Source organism: Zootoca vivipara, chromosome 5 (genome assembly GCF_963506605.1).
Source record: "Zootoca vivipara chromosome 5, rZooViv1.1, whole genome shotgun sequence".
NCBI classification, from domain to species: Eukaryota; Metazoa; Chordata; class Lepidosauria; order Squamata; family Lacertidae; genus Zootoca; species Zootoca vivipara.
The window spans coordinates 21,136,358-21,158,382 of NC_083280.1; the positions used below are offsets into that span (position 1 = coordinate 21,136,358).

Sequence of the window (22,025 nt, forward strand, 5' to 3'; positions counted from 1 at the left end):
TTTTAGAAATCTACAAAAGAAATATGGAATCCACAGGGAACACAAGTTTACTTTGACATTTGTCAACATTTGGTGGACCAGGAAAATTAACACAAGACCTAGCAATGTGATATGCCAAGTCATTATGGTACATCAGATGTAATAGTTACCAATTATCATAGCATCCCAGGTTCACCGTGATACTGCAAGGAGCTGCCACAGGCTGCAGTGTAAATCCTGCGTTATAAGGAAATTAAAAGCTAAATTAAAAGATGTCACCCCAAACCCTCGTTATCTGAATACATTGTTCCGCTCCCGCACCTCGTAGGCTCATTTCCAGATAAGCATAGTAATGAAATCCTATTATTAGGCCTTGTCTTTGTCATGCTCTAGTTCAGGGATCTCCCATGATGTTGTTGGCAGTCCCGTTACCATCAGTCCCAGGCAGCATGGCCAATGGTGAGGAATGAAAGGAAGGGTATCTGCAGCATGGGATCACACCAAAAACCTGATACCAATAGTTTTTCTGAGAGTGAGATTCCTTCTTTCCACTCTCGCCACGTTGCTCATAATGTGATCAAACTATATTGTGTGTCATATATATATATATATATATATATATATATATATATTCATTCAAAACTGAGCCACCACAATCTCTCTTGCTTTTCTTTATAAGGAAAGTACAGTCGTATCTTGGAAATCAATCGGAATCCGTTCCGGAAGTCCATTCAACTTCCAAAACGTTTGGAAACCAAAGTGCAGCTTGTGATTGGCTGCAGGAAGCTCCTGCAGCCAATCAGAAGCCGCGGAAGCCCCATCGGACGTTCGTGTTCTAAAGAACGTTTGCAAACCGGAACACTCACTTCTGAGTTTGAGGCTTTCTGGGTACCAAGGCATTCAAGATCTAAGGTACGCCTGTATCCCAAAAACTTCAGCTTTTTCTCTTTGTCCTCTTCTGCATCTCCTTCTGCTCTGTGGAATGTGTCTTGAGATGGGGCAACTAAATCTGGACACGTCACACAACGGAAGTACTGAACTGAGACAATAGGAAGGTACCCTAAATCTGAAAGGATTTCTACAATACACTGAACATGGTTCTTAGCTGAATTGCCTGAGGCAAATGGTCAGATCACAACCCATGTTGTTCTGTGAATAAATGCTCTAAAAGGTCTGGTTCAAAAAGTTAACCCACTGCCTTAATTGGGTAGCCCAGATCAACCAAAACCAGGGCTTTTTTCAGCCAGAACTTGCAGAAACTTAGCACACTAGCACCTCTCACTTGGGCACCATTGCCATTGTAAGAGATTGAAGATGGTTTTCATGGTGAGTTCCGGCACCTCTTTTTCTAGAAAAATAGCAATGACTGAAACCACATCTTTCTCCAAGTTAGACTGTACTGTACTCCCCCCCCCGAAAATCAGATTTTATTTACAGTTCTAGCTAGAAAATCCATATAAACTTTGGTGTGTCGCCCCCCCCAAATACAGCAGAACAATTAACAAACATTGCACATAGTAAAATATGTATACAGTAAACACGTGGACCTGATCCACAGATGCAGCACCCATGGAGAATGCAGCCCACTGGTGCTGTACCTGAAGTACAAGTGGAGAGGGATATACATTTTAATAAATACTCTCTTTTGACTTAAAAACCGGACAGGGAAAGGAATATTCCAAGTTTTAAAATCCCACAAACCATGTGAGATGAAAAGATGTGCTCTGATGTCTTAGACTCACCTGGTTGCTCCATGGGAATCATGGGATTCACAGACAATACCTTTCTTGGTTGGTTGCAGGAAGGGTTGTTTCCTCTTTTGGCCTGTTTTTTTGGGGGGGTGGGTGGGCTGTAGTTATTTTGCATATATGGAGAGGGGGATCTGAACATCAAAATTTTTTAATTTCATGAACTTTTGTTTGTCTGTTTCTTCACGTTTGCATTTTTAATCAGGGCTAGGCATCAGATTGTGCCTGTTCTACTGTACTGTGTCCTTAAGGTGGCCCATCTAACAGTTTGAGAACCTTAGTATCCCAAATGGTAATGCTGGTGGACAACAAAAGAGGTTTAAACATGCTCTCAAGGCAAATCTAAAAAAAACGTAGTATAAACACTGACAACTGGGAATCACTGGCCTGCGAGTGCTCCAGTTGGAGAACAGCCTTAACCAAAGACGTCATGGACTCTGAAAAAGCACAAACTCAGGACGAAAGGGAGAAGCGAGCAAAGAAGGCATGTTTGGCAAATCCTCACTGTGATCAACTTCCACCCGGAAACCTATGTTCCCACTGTGAAAGGATATGCAGATCCAGAATTGGCCTCCACAGTCACTTACGGACACACTGTTAAGAACACATTCATGGACGACCATCTTACTCAGCTATGAGTGATAGAAGAAGAAGAAGAAGTAGAAGTAGAAGTAGTAGAAGAAGAAGAAACAGTAATATGTTTTAGACTGAGAATGATGGTACTCCATCGAGTTCTATACTGTGCTACACAAACATGGAACCAAGAGCAAACCAGAGAAATTGTCATGGGCACACACCACAAACTATTCTGTTTGCTGCGGTCTCCAAGGCACATTTGCTTGTGGACTTGTGGGTGCCACATTGATAACTCTTGAACTACCACTTCTCCCAAAACTCTCAAGAGTAGTAAGCATCTTAAATAATACAGGCTTTGTACTTGCTTTTCCAAGTAACAACTCAAGCCTCTCTGCTGCTTTTAACTCTCTCACTGTTTCTAGTTCCCTAAACAAGAACTGATGGCCTCAACAGCACAATGGACAACCACAATGACTAAAGCAGGGATATCATTAGAATATTATAATCACACTGTCATAGAGAAAAGAAATGCAGCTCTAGATTGCAGGAATGAACCAAGTACCGGTAGTTAAAAAGTAAATAAAATATTTGCAACTATGGATTTAATATTGGGGGGAAAATAGACTTTATTCCTGGGATGGACAATCCCCTTAAGAGTTAGCTCTTCTTGAAGTCCAGTAACCAAAGCTCAAACAATACCCTGGAACTTTAGCTTTGGCTGTTCCGCTCTTTTGTAATATTCTATCTGTCCAGGCGTAAGCACCTGATGGTATGTTGAGTCTTTAATGAGCATCACCCCTTGCTTAAGAAAAGCTTTCCAGACTTCAGAATGAAACGCTGCAAAAATATGGAGGTTAGGAATCTTCATTTATGAGCAGAGGTTCAACTTCCAAGGCCACCAAGCTGGGTCTTCTCTCGTTCCGCTTGCGATACAAAATAAACTGTGCAGTTATCTGGGTGTTAAAGTCAGGGAAATTATTGGTCACTTGAGACAGAAAGACAATTTATACAGTGATCGCTTTCAAGTTACGAGCAACAAAAGTGATTGTTTAAATTAAGCAGCCAGAAGAACATTAGAAGCGCCCTAAAAGGCCCATCTAGTCTAACATTCTGTTCCCACAGTGGTCAACCGGATGCAGAGTGGAAACCCACAAGCAGGACATGAACACAGAAGCATTCTCCTGCTCATAAACCCCAGCAACTGGTAATTCGGAGGCAGATTGCCTCTGTTACTGGACAAAATATGGCCTGTTTTCCTGTGGCCATGAGGACTAGTAGCCACCAATATCCTCAGTTTCCATGAATTTGACTAATCCCCCCTTAAAGTCATCCTACTAACAGATGACCACAATTGGACATCATCCATCATTAAGATTCAATTCAGACTTCACACAGGACACACAACAGAATAATCTGCGTAGATATTTTTGGTCAGGGAATTGTGCGCCATTTTGCTCATATATACTGTACATGGAGAACTTGGTGGCTAGTGATTTTCAAGTCCTTTTAAGTTCGGTGCTGTAAAACCATGTTAGGAAATGGGCAAGAAACGGTCACGGAGGTCAGAGGCAGATTTTTGAGAGAAAAATCCTCTCAGTGTTATGTTTCCAGCTAAAGCCAAATAGACCCGGACATTGTTTTCACCATTGGGGAATAAAATGCTTTTTGTTCAAACTATGGCTAGAAGCCATACATTCCAGAAGGCTGCCAATAGGCAAAACATCCACAGCAGCAGGCAACACCGTTTTTGTACTACAGTGGGAATTATGGACTGCATCAAGCCTGTTAACTAGGATTCATTTCAGTTAAAGGAAGAATGAAAAGAATTAAAACTATGTGACCTCAGTTCTTGCGCATTGTCACAATTTGTCTTGGTTCTTTCTCCCAGTGCTGTGCATATTCGCAGAACGATGCACTAAGTATATCACAGGGCACATGCAGCTTTTTCTACACCAATACTGAGTGGCTTCCACCCCCTTTGGCACTTCTATTATTCTCTTGACAGGCCACACTTAAACGCAATATTGGCTGATCTGCCACAACCGTGTTATCAAGTCTGCTTTAACTTATCAAAAATGAAAACCTAGCCTCCCAACCACCTTTGGTTAATTAATCTTTCGGTAATTATGCTAGCAGTTTATTGTTAACTAGTGGATAGGAGATGGCAGTAGAGCAACATTTAAATCTCAAGGTGCAGCTCACTCAAGTTGAGTGAAACCCGTTGGATTAAAGTCAATATATCCCACGAAAGTGAAGTAATGTCACTGAACTGTGTTATTATGGAGTGGATTGTTAGACATACGTATTATTACCCTAGCAAATGAATAAAGTGGGGTGGGATAAAAGGTTCTTTTTCTGGGTTAAAATACTTGACAGTCCAGTCTGGTGCTTCAATCTGAACAAGTATTCTGATAGATAATGCTAGCTGTTTAAAAAATGCACTTCTCTAACAAAATTAAGGTGTCATTTAGCAGATGGCTTTATAGACTAACCTTTTATCTGGGACAGAGTGCGGTTTGCCAAACCAAAATAAGAAACAAAACAGCACAGGCAAAGCCAATAAGGTTTATTTATTTAATGAATACTTCCTGATGCAAATTATGCTAGAAACCCATGATTTAAGTTGTCATCAATTACTTATTAATCAACTTGCAACCACAAAAAATTATGGTAAGTGTGCTACATGCTATATAAAATTGTATGTATTTTACAGCCCAATCATATGCAATGGGACTTGGTATGTATACAGGGTAACAAACGTAGGGCTCAATCCTATGCATGTTTACTCAGAAGTAAATTTCAACTGTGTTCAGTAGAGCTTATCTCCCAGGGAAGTGTGTACATAAGATTGCAGACTTAAGCATTCTTCTTCCTTCTGACAGTTTTTCAAAGCCACACTTTCAAGTATAATATATATATATGGACAGGTGGATGTGATATAACTTTTTGAATCCCATATAACAACAAATATAGGCTGAACACATTCAAAGATGTGTTCTCAACTGAGCAAACTGAACGAACATGTGTGTGCTATGACATAGCAGCTAAACTTGGCAAACTTGTGCCAACTGAGCAAGGATTTGATGACAGGGTATCCTACTGAATACTGTTTCCTTACTATAGCCCCAAAGGCCTTTTCATCTAAAAGCTATGACTCCATCATATGCATGCAAAATGCTATTTACCAGGAGGCTGCAGCAATACTAGTCATTTTCATCAGAAAAGGATACAAAAATATCTAAAAACAAAACCCCAAAGCTCCCAATAAGCCAGGGGAGATGATGCCAGAAATAATGATTTACGAGATGCTGTGTTGCAGGCATCTTTAAGACAATGCTTAGACCATAGGTACAGTTTCCCATCATGGCTAAAGCAAAAAGCAGATAAGAGGTGCCTTCTGTGGATCTTCTTTGGAACTAAAAAATAAATGTAAAAGCAGTGTTATAGCAAAAGCACACGTACTTTTTTTTTTTTACACCATGACCAGAAATAAATTAGGAATCCTGTGGTAACCATCTTGGCCTCCACATGTCTTTCTCATTGGCAACCTATTAAGAGAAAGAAAGGAACACAGAAACAACTTTATACTACAGTGGTACCTGCGAACAGGATCCATTCCGGAGCTCCATTCGCAACCTGAGCAGTGCGCAACCTGAAGCGCCGAATCTGTGGATGCTCGCCGCATAATATGGCACTTCTGCGCATGCGCGAATTGCCGAACCCGGAAGAAACCCGTTCTGGTAATTCCGGTTTCGGCGCGTTCGTATCCCGTGATGTACGCAACCCGCAGTGAACGTAACCAGAGGTATGACTGTATTGCTTCATCTAGCTCAATACTGTCTACAGTGACTGGGATCAGCTCTCCGGGATTCCACAAAGGGATTCCTCCCAGCACTACCAGGAGATGTCAGGAATTTCTACTACTAAGGTAAAGGTAAAGGTAAAGGGACCCCTGACCATTAGGTCCAGTCGTGACCGACTCTGGGGCTGCGCGCTCATCTCGCGTTATTGGCCGAGGGAGCCGGCGTACAGCTTCCAGGTCATGTGGCCAGCATGACAAAGCCGCTTCTGGCAAACCAGAGCAGCACACAGAAACGCCATTTACCTTCCCGCTGTAGCAGTACCTATTTATCTACTTGCACTTTGATGTGCTTTCGAACTGCTAGGTTGGCAGGAGCAGGGACCGAGCAACGGGAGCTCACCCCGTAGCAGGGATTCGAACCGCCGACCTTCTGATCAGCAAGCCCTAGGCTCTGTGGTTTAACCCGCCGCGCCACCTGCGTCTACTACTGAATACTTCCCTAAATTTACAGGCCACTATAGATACAGCATCCTAAACCTAATAGGCAACCTATTAAATCTTTGCCACCTTTAGTGGAATTATAGGAATTTATTCAAATTAGCCTCAAATGCCAAATGATCCAGTGCTCCCAATCTCTGCAGCTGATCCCCAACTTGATCAATAAATGTTGCATGTGGCGTGCACTGTCTTTAGAAATAAGTAATAAAATACTTACATTTTTATACAGCTGGGGAATTCTAGATCCCAAATAAAAGAGACACGATATGTAGCCACACACAAATCCTGACATCTCAATCATACCATGAGACTTCTGAAGATAACAAAACACACACACACAGAGAGAGAAATAATAATTTAAACATTGACAGAAGTTTAAACACAAAAGGCAGCATTGCCTCCTAACTTATGCACAGCAGTCAATGCAATTAATTAAGAAATCATTTAAATAAATGGGGAAAAGTGATATTAAACTGAGCCTGCTGGTTAGCACTGGGGTTTTAACTACTTAGAAACTCTAAACCACACTACCATTGGTATCAAGAACAGCACAAAGTAATAAAACAGAAACATTAAAATGTTGTACCTCACTTGTTCCTGAAAGAGTATTCTGGACTCTGTTCCGCAGCAGTAACGGACCGGGTAAAATCAAACAGAGTATGATGCACGTCAAGACCCAGATGACACAGCAGTTCCTCAAGTTTATGCCACCTTAAAAAGCAAATGAAAACCAGGGCCAACTAAGTACTTTGTTATTGCTTTTAAAGAAATCTAACATTTGTTTGTGATATAGAGACATAATATCTGATACCAATAGTTTCAGGCCAGCATCTGACCTGGTGGCAATAGCGTGGTTATATATATATATATATAAAAACCCCTCTTCCTTTCAAATGCCAGCCCCTCCATCAAAACTGCCTCTAAAGCTTGGGGCCCTCTGGAGTGGATCCCATAAAGCACAAAGGCTTGTCTACGAAAAGCAGCAGTTATTAGCAAACTATACAAGTAACTTGCACAGGAACATCTAAGGGTAACTTTATCATGCTAAAAGTAGCAAACTATGGAACACAGATGAATGCAGGGCAGTGCAATCCTATGTCAGTCTGCTCTGAAGTAAGCCTTACTGAGTTCAATGGTATTTACTCAGTACGGGGGGGGGGGTAGGATTGTAGCCTAAATCTGGGCATATTTTCTGGAATGTCCAGGCACGCTTTTTTATAACAAGGCTACAAAGTTGAAAATGAATGAACTGCAGCTAAAATATTATGTTCATTTTTCACATGGTTTTGTCCTCATCTGAAGACTGCAAAAAACAAAGCCATGCTTCCCCTGCCTGCCCTTCTAATATTCTTAAGAAGATCTCTTCTCCAGTCTTCTCCAGAGAGTGGCTGGAAGTGGGGAGGCAGGAGAACGTCCCCCTTTCCTTCCACTGTGCAGTTTTAATCTGAAATCTTAGGCGCAGGACTGCACCCAGACCTCAGAAATTGCTCACGCTAATGAAATTCCCTGTTACAAAACACGCCTAGAACAACAGGAGTTTCAAACGCTGGTCCCAAATTCTTCTTCCCTTTTTTAGTGCCAGGAGGAGAATGTGTGTGACTATCATAATTCAGGAACGCAACCTTTTCTAGAAGTAGGTGCACACTAACTGCAAGAACATTTAGTGTTTGAGGCATCTAGAGTCTAAGCCAGGGGTCAGCAACCTTTTTCAGCCGTGGGCCAGTTCACCGTCCCTCAGAGCATGCGGTGGGCCGGACTATATTTTGAAGGGAAAAAATGAATGAATTCCTATGCCCCACAAATAACCCAGAGATGCATTTTAAATAAAAGGACACATTCTACTCATCTAAAAAACATACTGATTCCCGGACTGTCCGTGAGCCAGATTGAGGTGATTGGGCCGCACCCGGCCCATGGGCCTTAGGTTGCCTACCCCTGGTCTAAGCCATCTAGTGCAAGCATGCTATTTAAAAACACACTCAGGGTTAAAGCAATTTCAAAGTGTTAATAATTTGTTTGTTTTTTTAAAGCAGCAGCAGATTACATCCAGCTGCAGTCTCCAATCAACAGACTCACATTTTGTCACCTTCTGATTTTTTAGCTTATAATAGGCAAACTGGGATATCATAATAATGTCCATGTTAACGTAAAAGATGGCGGTGATTATCTGAAAAAGATGAAAAGAACAATGCAGAATTTAGTGCAAAACATCCAAAGTAGGCAAAATGGCATCTTTACTCACCAGTATATCCCATTTTTATCTTTTATGCAAATCAAGGTAACCGGCAATAAAAAAGAATTCCAAACTTCTGTTGTTTGTGGTCCTTTTCCACCTCTTTGTGGGAAAAATTTAAGGCCAAAGGAAGGCTATGAAATGTGGCTCAAGGATTGACTATGCCACTATGTCCACATTACTCCTTTCCTTCTGCGTACTCAGAAATCTATGGTAGACTTGGTGCCAACTTCCCAGCCTGTTGCAGCCAACCAGCCCCACTACACCGTGTGGCCCAATCTCTTGATGGAGAGAGTGTGAGGTGAAGGGAGAGCAAAGCCCTCTTATGCTGAAGAAGAGCAGAGGTGAGAAAAGTGGCAGGAAGCGAGGAACAAGGATGGGAGGCCAGGAGGTTGGAGAGTATTCTGTGGGCTGTAGAGAGAAAGGGAGGGTTGCTACAGAGATGAACTTCAAAGGCATCTGTGTGTGAGAAGTGAGACAAAAGACAGAGATAAGAATATAAGAGGAGGCCGGCTGAACCAGGCCAAAGGCCCAGCAAACCCAGCATTTTGTTCCCTCATTGGCAACCGGATGGGAGTGAAGAGAGAAATAGAAGAGGCTACACAATGAGGCGTAAAGAGAAGAGGAAGGAAAGGTTAACAAAGGGGTTCGGATATATCTGTGGTGGTGCAGGGAGAGAGGGAAGAGAGCGCATGCTATGGAGTACAAAGAGAGGGAGCATCAATAGAGCACTGGCTTAAAAGAAACACTGAGTGAAAAAAATTTGGGGCATCTTTTTCATGGTTAATGACTCCTGTTGAGTTAGTTTTAAAAAAACAGGCAAAATTGGCCTCTGGTCTCTACCAAGCCAGATATTTAAAACTCAGACCACTCACCTGTATTGGAAGTTGATCTGTCAAGTAGCAGCCAATAAAACTGGTGAGGTCTCCAGCAATCCAGCATAGCAGAAAGCCCAATGAAAGCGCTTGATCCACTTTTCCATTCCGATAGGCAACATACAGTTGACTGAGGGAGGGGGGGGGGAAATCAAAAGGATGCGCTGCATTTTACACAAATAAAATCTAAAAATAAGTGCAAACTGCAGAAGATGTGAAGTGGGCTACCCCCAAGGAAGCTCACACCAAACATGTTCAGAACAGTTATAAGTGTTTATCATATTATGTTCTAATACGGCTCTGATTGTTTCTGAGCTGCTAATCATTACGAGTTCACTAGCTCAATAAGTGTGGGGTTGGAAATTTTAATTAATAATACAGAAAATGAATAGCACAGTAATAGTTCTTACACTTTGCTAATCAGTCCTAATGAAAAATACACAAACACATATTACATACTAACAGCATAGAAATGAAGACAAGAAGGAGCTATGAGCAACAGATTTTATAATGCTTCAGTTGTCATGCTCAGTAATCCTGAAAAAGTGCACATTCACACTTAAAAATGGCTAGGGTCACACAAAGCTTTCATAACAGACTTGAGAGCTTTATTCAAGTCTTTGAATTGTTAAACTGTTCATGGAGCTCATTACCAAAAGTGACCCGTAAAAAAAAATCCCACTCTACAAAAAGTGACATTTTTAATGACAACGCCCCTTTTGAGCAATATCCTAGGGGCTCAAAGGCTTTGCAACACAGGTTTTATTCGGCACAAATTTCCAGACAGTTGGTTCAATAAGTTACAGGCTTCCCCAAGATAACAGACTTCAAAATGAATCCCACTTAACTTCAGCCATTTCCTCCCTGCTGGGAGAATTCCATGCTCTGTTCCTGCTATTGCCAACCTACATACTGTACTTGAAATGAATGCACAGAGACTAACCAGCAATTGAAAAAGAAACAGTAAGTGGTACAAAGGGGGCAATCCAGGAAAAGAATCAATGGGAATTTTGCCATTGATCTCAAATGGGATATGGATTGCTTTGAACGATTTCAACACTCTGTAGGTTAGAGAGAACATTGGCAGAAAGCAGAAGGAAGAATAGGGGAGCTGTAGTGCTAAATATCTACTCAGAAGTAAGCTCCAGTGACATCAATGGGCTGTTTTTACAGATAAGTGTTTACAGGATTACAGCCTTCCACCTACTAGTTAAGTAAATAGGAAGGCAGCTTTTCATAAAGCAAAACACATTCTTCTTCCCCTCTCTTTCTTGCTATGTGATAATGGTTGTATCCATTTTCACAATATTTCGCAGAGCGAAGTGCTTTACAAACCTCCCATTTCCCCTCCCAATAAACTTGTGGTGATGGCCTCTGGTATTCCTGTTGTACAAGTGAGGAATTGAGAATGAGAGCGAATTCATCACTGAATGAAATCTTTTTTGAACCTAGCCTTCCAAACCCAAGACTATGCCCAAACTCCCATCAGTCCTGGCCAGCATGGTGACTGTTCAGGGCAGTGGTTCCCAACAGGTGGTCCGGGGACCCCCAGGGGTCCGCGAGCTATGCCAGAGGGGTCCGCAAGATGCTATTAGAATAAAAAATATATTAAATATATTTCGTATGATAACAGATTTTTTGTTTTGGCTGCTTCCTGCATGAGCAGAGTCTAGCGCAAAACTAGAATTAGATAGAGGCAGTAGTTCTGTTGTATGCCGTTAGGTGGCGCTTTACAAACACTACTGTTTTGCAAAGAGGCAGCGCGCATATTCTACTAACGCTCACCTCCCCAAGATGCTTTGCGCGCGTCGGCTTCATTTGTGCGCTACTGCGCAGGTACCCTGTCTTCTCCATTCCCCTCCCTCCTCCCTGGCGTGTGCTGCCTCTTTGCAAAACAGTAGTGTTTGTAAACAAAGCGTTGTTTTTCGCGGAAGCTCCAGTTCTCGTAGTTAAAAATGGACCGTTGGTTTAAAAGTGGTTCGTTAAAACGACAAAGGCCTACAGATGAAGAGGAAGAACTGTAAAAAACGTATATAAAAAGACTCTTAATTTGGCTCTCACTTTTTAATTTTAGGATTAGGAATTAATGGGGGTCCTTGTCACAATAGCGGCTCGATGAGGGGTCCTCGAGAAAATTTTGTTGGGAACCCGTGGTTCAGGGAGGTCAGGAGTTGCAGTCCAAAACACCTGGAGGGCATTTCCTACCCCTGGGTTACATCATAATACCGGGGGGGGGGCAGTTGGTTGCTCTTTTCCAAAACAAGACTACCACAGTAGGTGACTTAAAGCTCTTTTGTGACCTCTTTAGGTTCAACCAACTAGATTGTTATACTGTACTTTGTTACTGCAAGTGATGTATGTACCGGGGAAACAAATTGCAGCACAAACATATTTAAGTTCCTGCCTGGAACCATAGGTGATGAGAAATTGCATACAGGTGCAGGCTGGTAGAGAGGGGGAAGTAGCACCTCTTCCTCTGCACTCAATGGTTGCCAGGGGGGGGATAAAAGTTATACTCCAACAGCATCATGAGGGCACCTGGTTCCAGAATACTATGTTAAACAGTCCTAGCTCTACTCTTCACCTCCATCACATGTGGGTCAGTCTCCTTGCAGTCGGAAGATGGGGAAAGCGACACAGGTGTGGCAGCTTGTCATTTGAACCAAACAACAGAATGGACAGAATACTGCCTCGGCCCAGTATACCTAAAGGGGCGTCTCCACCCCCCCCCCATCGTTCAGCCCGGACACTGAGGTCCAGCGCCACAGTTCCCTCACTGCGAGGTTACAGGGAACCAGGCAGAGGGCCTTCTCACTAGTGGCAACCCCCCCCCCCCCGTGGAATGCCCTCCCATCAGATGTCAAGGAAATAAACAACTATCTGACTTTTAGAAGACATGTGAAGGCAGCCCCATTCAGGGAAGTTTTTAATGTTTTATCGGTTTATTATTATTGTTATTATTCTGTTGGGGTCCACCCAGAGTGGCTGGGGAAACCCAGCCAGATGGGCGGGGTATAAATAACAAATTATATAATAATAATAATAATAATAATAATAATAATAATAATAATAATAATGTGCCCTCTCCATTTAAGTGTGAAATGCACACATTTTACTGATGCAGAGATCAAAGGGGAAGGGGGTGATGTGTTCTTATTTGCTCCAAATAGCATAGATTAGCGTAAGTCACCACAACAGTAGAGTGTAGCAAGCTAATTTGTCAACCATCAAATATTGCTTTAAACAGGAGAAACATGCCGCTCTGGCATATCCTATTTATTCAATGCAGATAGGGACAGAAATGCATCAAAGAATGAACCTAAAAAGAGAGAGAGAGAGAGAGAGGCAGCTTCTGAGAAGAGCTTCAGGCAAGATTACTCATGTATGAATCTGAGAAGTACTTAAAGATTTTAAACTCACGGTAGTGCAGCAAACAGAAAGCAGACAATGGAGATCAGGCCTATGACAACACTCCAATACTCCCACGCATTCCCGACACACTCTTCCAGGAGATGCCAAATCCAGGGTGTTCCATTTAGACACAATCTCCTATCCGCGACTGGGGAGATATTAAAAGCATGTGGAGGCTGCTGAAGAGCCATCTATTCAAGTTGAGGGATATTATTTCAGAAGTTGGCTCAGTTCTGAACCCCATGCAAATCCATTTACCAGTTCTGAATATTCTCTCTTCCCCTTCAAAGCTCCCACATCCAGATGGATGATTGGGTACAACAATTTGTTTCCAACCTCACAGGAGGGCCTGCCAAATTCAAAGAAAATAAAACACATCCAGCATTCATACATCAATTTAAAAGACAAATCCAGCTAATTATTCTATTTGGACACATATGAAAGGCAAACTCCAAAGCAAGAAAGAAAATTTAAAATATAGATGTTAACCCACTCAGTATTTGAGTATTCTTATGCCAGTTGAAATGGGCCAGTTTCTTAAGTGCCTTTACTTTTCTAACATAAGACAGTCAGAGAACTGTAACAACAGTAATATAGTTGTACCTGCTAAAGTGTCCACTACCGCAAAATTGTAATTTAACATTTCTCCACCTCTGAAAGAATGATACATTCATATATGGGATGTATTACTATAAATAAACAAACAACTGCATTAGAGTAACAGAAGGAAAAACAAGTGTTGAACTGTTTATAATGGTTTTCCTTAATATAATTTGCTACATTGCATATTGCGTAAATTCCATTTTATGTCATTACTTAACACTAATGACATGGGGGTGCAGTGGGAGAAGCTTCATATTTGCCTGGGTGCAGCAGTTTACTGATTGTATTTTTCATTTCCTTCCTTGCCCCCAAGACTTTTCATAAGCTAATAACAGAGGGATCAATCCATCTGGAAATTCTCCAGTAGAAGCCCTGTTGAAGTAAACAGCAGCTACAACACTCTTGCATGGCTCACAGTCCAGTTGACTTGCTACTGTTACCCTAGTTTTAAATGTTAAATTGGGAGGCAATATTTGATGCAGTCAATATGACTTGGATGGGGTTTGTAAACTTGTTTTGGAATGTTTCAGTTTCTTCTCATTTACAGCCTTCTTGTATATATCTTCATGCTGTCTAAATAACACTTTGATTACTTGTTTTTATTAGTAAAACAATTAATCCTAAAGCAAAGAAAAAAAGAAAAAGAAAAATGGTAGAACATTTGTGATGTAAATACGTACTACAGAACAAAAGAAATTAAAACTAAGCACCGTATTCTTATATTGTTTGTTAAGTAAAATGGAATAACTAGCAGTCACTGATCCCAGGCTTGCAACCACAGATATGGATACAAACCCCTTATCTGTGACCCAACCTTTTGCCAGTCAAACTGTATAGAGTGGTTAAAGGGCTTTGAGTAAAATTTATACAGTTATCTGCATCCTATGTGACTAATTTGTACTGCAAATTAAAGCTAGGATTTTCATCTAAATCTCTAGAGTTCAAAAATTTATTTAATAAAAATACGAAGGTGCTTTGGAAGGTGACAGCAGTATGTCATGTTGCTGGCACAGTACTCTCTAAAATTCACTAAATATTATGTGGGGGGGGAGAGATATTATTACAAAACTTTGGATCCATTTGAGTCTTGTCCCTTAAGCATGAAGGGGTGAGAAAACAAAGGAGGGCTGCTGGTACAAGGCTGATTTGCAGCACAGTGTGTTTAGCCGAAGAGAAGGATGTAGCATGGGACTGCATCATTCTCTTGAGATTTTACATCGTTAGCTAAGAATTACACACACCGATAGGCTAATCTCCATTCCATGTCCTCCATGAGTTGACTGCGAAGTCTTGTGCAACAAACCCCCTTTCCCCGTAAAACCAGACTTTATGCAATATGGAAAGTGATGGGGGGGGGAGGGGAATGTACTGGAAATTGTGGGACAATGCTCGCTTTGACACAAAGTCATCTGCAAACAAATCAGAATGAATGCTTAATAAACAGGGCATATAGAAAAAACCGGAAGTTAGAAACCCTTACCGAGCTGCTACAAATTACTCATTTGATCTACCCTGATCTACCCCACTTTTTAATCTAAAGGTACAAAAAGTATCATCCCATTTTATGTAAACAAAGATAGCTACATATTTCCTTTCTCCTTGACTTTATTACCTTCGTTCCTTTGAAAGTTTCCACCCTGCCACGCATTAAAGGCATTGGCAACAACCTATTAAGAAGAAGAAGAAAGCGCCACCAGACTGTATTATTTCCCTGGCTCTTTTCAAATTTGAAATGGAGACAAAGAAAAATCAAACTGGGGGGAAAATCCAAGATAACAACCATAAAACTAAAAGACTAATACGCTGGGGAAAAAAATCAATGCAATGCATTATTAAAGTAGAACTCACTTCATTACCTCGGGGCTTGCATGTCCCTGGGAGGCCTCTGTGGTAGCTCTAACAACACAACGTGGTACATGTTGGAGTATCAAACTAGCAGTTAATATTGTTGGGAATTAGCATCATGTGACCTGGAAGTTTGGGGGGGGGGGAAGGAAAGCACATTCTGGTTTAGTCAGATGAATACCTTGATTATGGTATTACTCAGTACTTACTGAAAGTATAGCTAAATATCTACAGTCATCTTGGGTAACTTGCTTTTCATGTTTAACCTGACACATCAGGACGTTAACCAGCACCAGTTATATTATAGGAAGCAAGCATTTCAAAAGGAATTATACAGGTAAGCTTACAATCCTCAGGAGGCTGAAGGTCTGGCCTTTGGCCTCTTGCTGCACAACATCTCCTCTGGTGCATGTTATTCTGTTGTCTTTTGCTAGTTAACATTTATGCAACGCCAGCCATTGTCAAGCAGTGTGCTTAGTATCAACTAAAAGCTTTCATAGAAAACCTGTCAGCTGGTCAAGACACTTAGATGCTTTTTGCCAAATACCGGCACTTCACCTACATAGGGTCAGCTTCAAGGGCTTATCAAGCAGGCTGGAAATTCAAGATTTCTTACTTTAGCTTCAATGCTATATCAGTTTACCTGGCAGGAAACCATATTTAACAGAAAGGTGCTTCTGAACAAGCTTGGGATTGTGCTGTTAAGAATATGCAGCTACACCAAAAACAGGCCAGAACTACCAAAATGCAAGGGGAGATAAGCATAGAGAGGATTACCGGTACTTCTTGTAAAGGGAGCGTTCCTGCAGTGACATGGATGGTAAGTAAACACATGAAGGTAAAGGTAAAGGGACCCCTGACCATTAGATCCAGTCGTGACCGACTCTGGGGTTGCGGCGCTCATCTCGCTCTATAGGCCGAGGGAGCCGGCGTTTGTCTGCAGACAGCTTCCAGGTCATGTGGCCAGCATGACAAAGCCGCTTCTGGCAAACCAGAGCAGCACACGGAAACGCCGTTTACCTTCCCGCCCGCTGGAGCGGTACCTATTTATCTACTTGCACTTTGACGTGCCAGTTTCTTCTCCAGGTGGATCACGTTTAGTCAAAACTTTGACGTGCTTTCGAACTGCTAGGTGGGCAGGAGCTGGGACCGAGCAACGGGAGCTCACCCTGTTGCAGGGATTCGAACTGCCAACCTTCTGATCAGCAAGCCCTAGGCTCTGTAGATAGCCCTTAAAACTTTGGTGACACTGAGCGATGAGGATCATTTCACCACTTTTAAACTACTGTATTATTATTATTATTATTATTATTATTATTATTATTATTATTATTATTACTATTATTTTACTGTGAATATAGTCCCCACCCCGTGCCTGAAATGGAACATTGGCAACAGGATTGTTGCTATTGTTATTATTATTTACTTATCAAAAGATCCTGGAAAGGGTACATCCAGTTTAAGGGAGGGATGAGTGCATAGATGTCAATGGTGCTGTGTGGATGCTGCAATAAATAAATACGAATGTATGAGTGTGCCTATCCCACAATAAACACAAGGCACCCAGAGGTGCTGGGATTATGAAAATGAGTGGTTTTGGGGTGGGGGGTGGGGGAACGTGCCTGTTTCCCCTTCTCCAAAGCTCCACACATTCATTTGATCTTCTGAACGGGCACCCAGGAGGTCAGAAACAGGGGCAGCAGGTGTGAAGCCAACCCTCCCTTCTTCACATATATCCCCCCCCCTCAATGATTGGGCTGCGTGTGAAGAGGAAGAGGGGTAGCTGCGGGAGACTCTTTACCTTTCGATCTGGGGCAGAGTCCCGGGAAGATGCTAAACCCTCAACCCCAGCTAACCTGCGGGCGTCGTTCACACGTTACATTCCACGAGGGCGCAGCCTATGCGGAGAAAATACGTTAGAAACAAAACATTTGTAAGTCTGTCAATCAATCAATCAATCAATCAGTTTCAGGCCGATGGAAGAGTTTCTGACAGTTTGCCCTAGGGCTTTTGAGACGCAACGGAGATCTCACCACAATGCCGTTTATTTTACACCCCGGAAGCGAACCGGGCTCCAGCTTAAAAACTCCATGAAGGATGAAGCTCCTACTCCAGCCCACCCCCCGGTATAGGAGAGGCACCCACCCCCGAGAGAGAGAGAGCGCAGGTCCCGGGAAAGGCTTCGTCGCAGCGGCCGAATCCGCTGCCGTTGAGCCGGGCTGAGACCGAGAGCGGCGAGGAGGAGGAGGAGGACGGGCCGCCGGCAGCCCAGGCAGGCCTCTTCCTTCCTCTCTCTCCCTGCTGAAGCCGGAGATGGCGCCGGCTGGCCTGCAGCTCCCTCTGCTGACAGTTGGCCGCCTTCCCTGAAGGAAACCTCCGAGCAGGGAGGAGGAGGAGGAGAGGAAAGGCCGCGGAGGCTCCGAGGGACGTGGCGGCCTAGGGCCCTGCTGCTCGGGTCGGTCGTCGTGAGGGGCATCCTTTGGAGTCCACAGGATAAGGATTGGCTAATTATTATAATAAATAATAACAATAATAAAATTATTATTGTTGTTATTATTTGATGTTTTTATTATTATTTGTTTTTTAAAATTATTATTTCTCAGGAAAAATCAGAGGTGCAGAAATCTGGAATCTTCCAGCGACCTTGTCCAGTTGCTTCAATTCGCACCTGGACCCGTTAGGATTTTTGTTATGGTTCCACAATGGAAAATGATTTCTGGTTCCACAATGGAGCATGCTTTCTTCTCTTCACACACACACCCTGCCCCTGCCAAAATTTCCCTCCCCTGTGCAAGCACAAAAAAACGGAAAGAGTTCATCTAATTTTGCACCATCTGGTCACACTTGGAGGGCGCAATTGTTTTGAACGTGGGTCACACTATAACACCGGCCTGAGCGTGCTAGCCTGCAAGCAGGGATCGCCTCCACAAAGTCGCCGTCCCCCCCCCCCCCCCCCGGGAGAGGGAAGTTGCACAAGGCTAGGAAATGGTTCTCCCTTTACCCCCTAAATCATCTTTAAGGAACCCCCCCCCCAAATATTTTACATATTTACCATAGCTGTTTTGTATCTCTTCTACTTTGATCCTAATACAGTATATTTCACGAAGAGTCGGACACGACTAAACGACTAAACAACAACAAAGGTATATTTCAAATGCAATGTTTCAACACACGCACTTGCATTTGTGATCCATGTTTCCCACTAGGCACTCATAGAAAAGAAATCAAACAAGCATATGCCAGCCCAAAATTGGCATTGCATGCCAGATTACTCCTATCGCAGAACGTGATACAGGAGTCCCATGTCTTCAGTAGTAAATGTAAGGAGGATTTCGGCGGGGGGAGGGGGGCATCTAGAAAAACTTTCCATCCACATTCATTGCAGGTATCCTGATTTTATTCCTGTCTATTTAGAACTGCATGTCTGCAAATTCAGTCGGACTTACATACTTCAATTGGACTTACCATGTGTTTAGGACTGAAACCTTATAGATCCTGAGTTGTTGCTTACTTTTCTGCTGCTTATGTCACCAGCTATATAGCCACACTGAAAAGAAGATTGCCTTGTAGCTCTGCAAACTTATATCTGAAAAGTTGATCTGAAAAAGCCACTTGGCAGGTTTAGCCATAAAGCCACATATCACTTACCGGCTAGCTTGAGAAAAAGATACTTTCTGTGGATTGGCCTCAGAGGAGTTCTCCTAACTATTTTTGATGACACTAGTTCTAGTAGTAAGCTCAATGAGTGAGGAAACCAATGTTCTCTGAGGTTAGCGCAGGCTTTTCTGTTTCACCATGCATTGAGTTTTATAGTTCCTCAAACACTTTATAACAGTATGTATTACAATCCAAAATATTCATTAGCATCTTCTTTTAAGAATGGCTTTGATTGAACATCCTTTTGTCTATACATCTGCAAGCATTACAGATCTTTTAAAATTAGCATCAACATGTTAAATACATGTGCAAAGCTGCCTTCAGTTCTTATTAAAGAAATTCAATGCAACAGTAGTACTATATATTACTTATTATGAATGAAGCAAGGCACCATCTAATAAATAGTTTTGCACTTATATACTACTGCCCTCTGCTGGGCATCCGCTTTGTCAATACAGTACTGTACTGTACTGTGTATACTGTACTTAGTAGCCTTGATGCCATCAGTGTGATGAATAACATCACATGATAAATTACATTTACCATACACCACTAATTGCATCACCTGCAATTTTCTCACTAATCTGTCTTCACTATGAGTTATTATAAAAGCCAGAGCAATGTTGGAGTAGCTCCAAATTTTTATTTTTAAAAAGCTGCTGTGCCATAACAGCGACAAGTTTAAGATGCAATGGCTCCAGAATAGCCTCGTCAAAACTAAAAGACCCTCATGAAGAAGGGGATGCATATACCCATTTCCTGCAGTTCCAAGAGTCGCAGTTTGGACCTTGCTTAATCTTGCACCTTTTACTGAAAACCTCTACCACTATCCCAAATCTGAAATGATGCCCAGGTAGGAAGCGCTGAGCGGGCTTCCTACCTGGAGTTTGTAGCTGGAGGCGCGCGACTTTGGAGGCGCGGCTTTGGAGGCACAGGGGGGCGACGATACCCCGCCACGTAATGACGCATGCGCAGCGGGATGCTGTGCATGCGTGTTACGTGGCGGGGTATCGCCGCCCCCCTGGTGACTCCAAAGCCGCGCGCCTCCATCTACAAACTCCAGGTAGAAAGCCCGCTCAGCACGGTGGGGTGTGTGTGTGCCACTTGGTGCCCCACCCCCGTGACTCCCAAGCCGAGCCTCCACCCCCCCCCCAGAGTGGAACCTGGGGCGGACCGCCCCCATCCCTCCCCCATTGCGACGCCCCTGGGTTCAGATAGACCTGGTTTGCTAAAGCTTTTATACAGCACAGTCAGAAATAAATCCCACTGTGTTCAATTATACTAATCCCCAGGTAAGTGTATAGACTTAACTAGCTGAGCAAGATGAAACTGTCTCCTTAGTTCATTCAGAATGCTCAATGTCTGATTCCCCAAAGCCTGGTTTCTGAAACCACGTATCATAGTATACAGTATGATCTGATGCGAGTCACCCTACAAGTACAATAAAATTCACGGCTGAACGGGGCAGGGGTTGGGGGTAGGGGGCAATGGTTGTTGTTTTTGTTTAGTTGTTTAGTCGTGTCCGACTCTTTGTGACCCCATGGACCATAGCACGCCAGGCACTCCTGTCTTGCACTGCCTCCCGCAGTTTGGTCAAACTCATGTTGGTGGCTTCGAGAACACTGTCCAACCATCTCGTCCTCTGTCGTTCCCTTCTCCTAGTGCCCTCAATCTTTCCCAACATCAGGGTCTTTTCCAAGGATTCTTCTCATGAGGTGGCCAAAGTATTGGAGCCTCAGTTTCAGGACCTGTCCTTCCAGTGAGCACTCAGGGCTGATTTCCTTCAGAATGGATAGGTTTGATCTTCTTGCAGTCCATGGGACTCTCAAGAGTCTCCTAGGGGGCAATGGTAAATGCACTGAAAGAATGTATTAAATGGTTTGCCAGGTGGATGGATTTTCTGAAGAGCATGTTTCTGAATCAGGTCCTTAACCAGCTACAAAGTTTCAGAAGACATTTCTGAGAAGAAGCTTTCATGAACAGAAACTTACTTCATGGGCCACTTAATTTTCAGTTTCTAAAACCAGTGAGCTGGCCACAGTTATATTACGAGTAGGTGGCACTTATCCCTAGGTAAGTGGGTGGAGGATTACAGCTTTAGGGGGGGCATAGTTAGTCTGCACATGAGGAGACAGCTCCCCTGGGCAAGAGGTATGGAGGGGAGAGAGGGGATCAGGAATGGGTAACACCTTCCTCAGGGGTAATTGAGGTGGTGAGGTAGTTACCCCACACTGCCTGTTGTTGTTGTTGTTGTTGTTGTTGTTGTTGTTGTTGTTGTTGTTGTTGTTAGCTTGAAGCTGCAAACTCTGAATCCCCTTATACCATTGGTTACTTCCACATTATGTCACAGGAAGTCCAGAAATCATGAATGTGCTGTATGAAAACTGCAAACAACAACAACCCTGTTTTATAGAGAGAGGAGAATTACAAGAACTATTCTGTTAGAATGCAAAACACAACTGAAATTGTTACAGGTAGGTAGCCGTGTTGGTCTGACGCAGTCAAAATCAAAATAAAAAATCCTTCCAGTAGCACCTTAGAGACCAACTAAGTTTGTCATAGGTATGAGCTTTCGTGTGCATGCACACTTCTTCAGATATTTATTACAACTGAAATTGGAATAGCTCGCTATCAACCGCTGTAACGCAATGGATACTAAGCTCACCTCTGAAAACTGCTTGGCAATTTGACACTCCAGCCTGAAATCCATTGTGTGGAAGGACATTCTATCAAAACCAATAACATTATTTCTACTTACTACATCAATATAATCCTCAACTTTGCCTTCCTACCTATTA

General features: G+C 42.7%; 1 protein-coding gene across 15 annotated transcripts; it reads right to left on the minus strand.

Moving 5' to 3' along the window:
* Window positions 1-2,914: 2,914 nt before the first annotated feature.
* LOC118093903 (lysosomal amino acid transporter 1 homolog) lies at window positions 2,915-17,872 on the minus strand. Of its 15 annotated transcripts, none has more exons than XM_035133743.2 (11): window positions 17,716-17,871; window positions 17,372-17,468; window positions 15,582-15,695; window positions 13,726-13,811; window positions 13,132-13,471; window positions 9,712-9,841; window positions 8,680-8,770; window positions 7,190-7,314; window positions 6,821-6,916; window positions 5,534-5,719; window positions 2,915-3,256 (listed from the first exon to the last, which is right to left on the minus strand). In XM_035133743.2, exons 5-11 carry the CDS (start codon window positions 13,311-13,313, stop codon window positions 3,158-3,160), a joined length of 909 nt encoding a protein of 302 aa, XP_034989634.1. In that variant the 5' UTR covers window positions 13,314-13,471; window positions 13,726-13,811; window positions 15,582-15,695; window positions 17,372-17,468; window positions 17,716-17,871; the 3' UTR covers window positions 2,915-3,157. The 15 variants fall into 15 exon arrangements, with proteins under 15 accessions (XP_034989634.1, XP_034989629.1, XP_034989627.1 ...); XM_035133738.2 differs by lacking the exon at window positions 13,726-13,811 and adding an exon at window positions 15,338-15,392; XM_035133736.2 differs by adding an exon at window positions 15,338-15,392 and having other exon boundaries at window positions 13,132-13,811.
* Window positions 17,873-22,025: the final 4,153 nt, after the last annotated feature.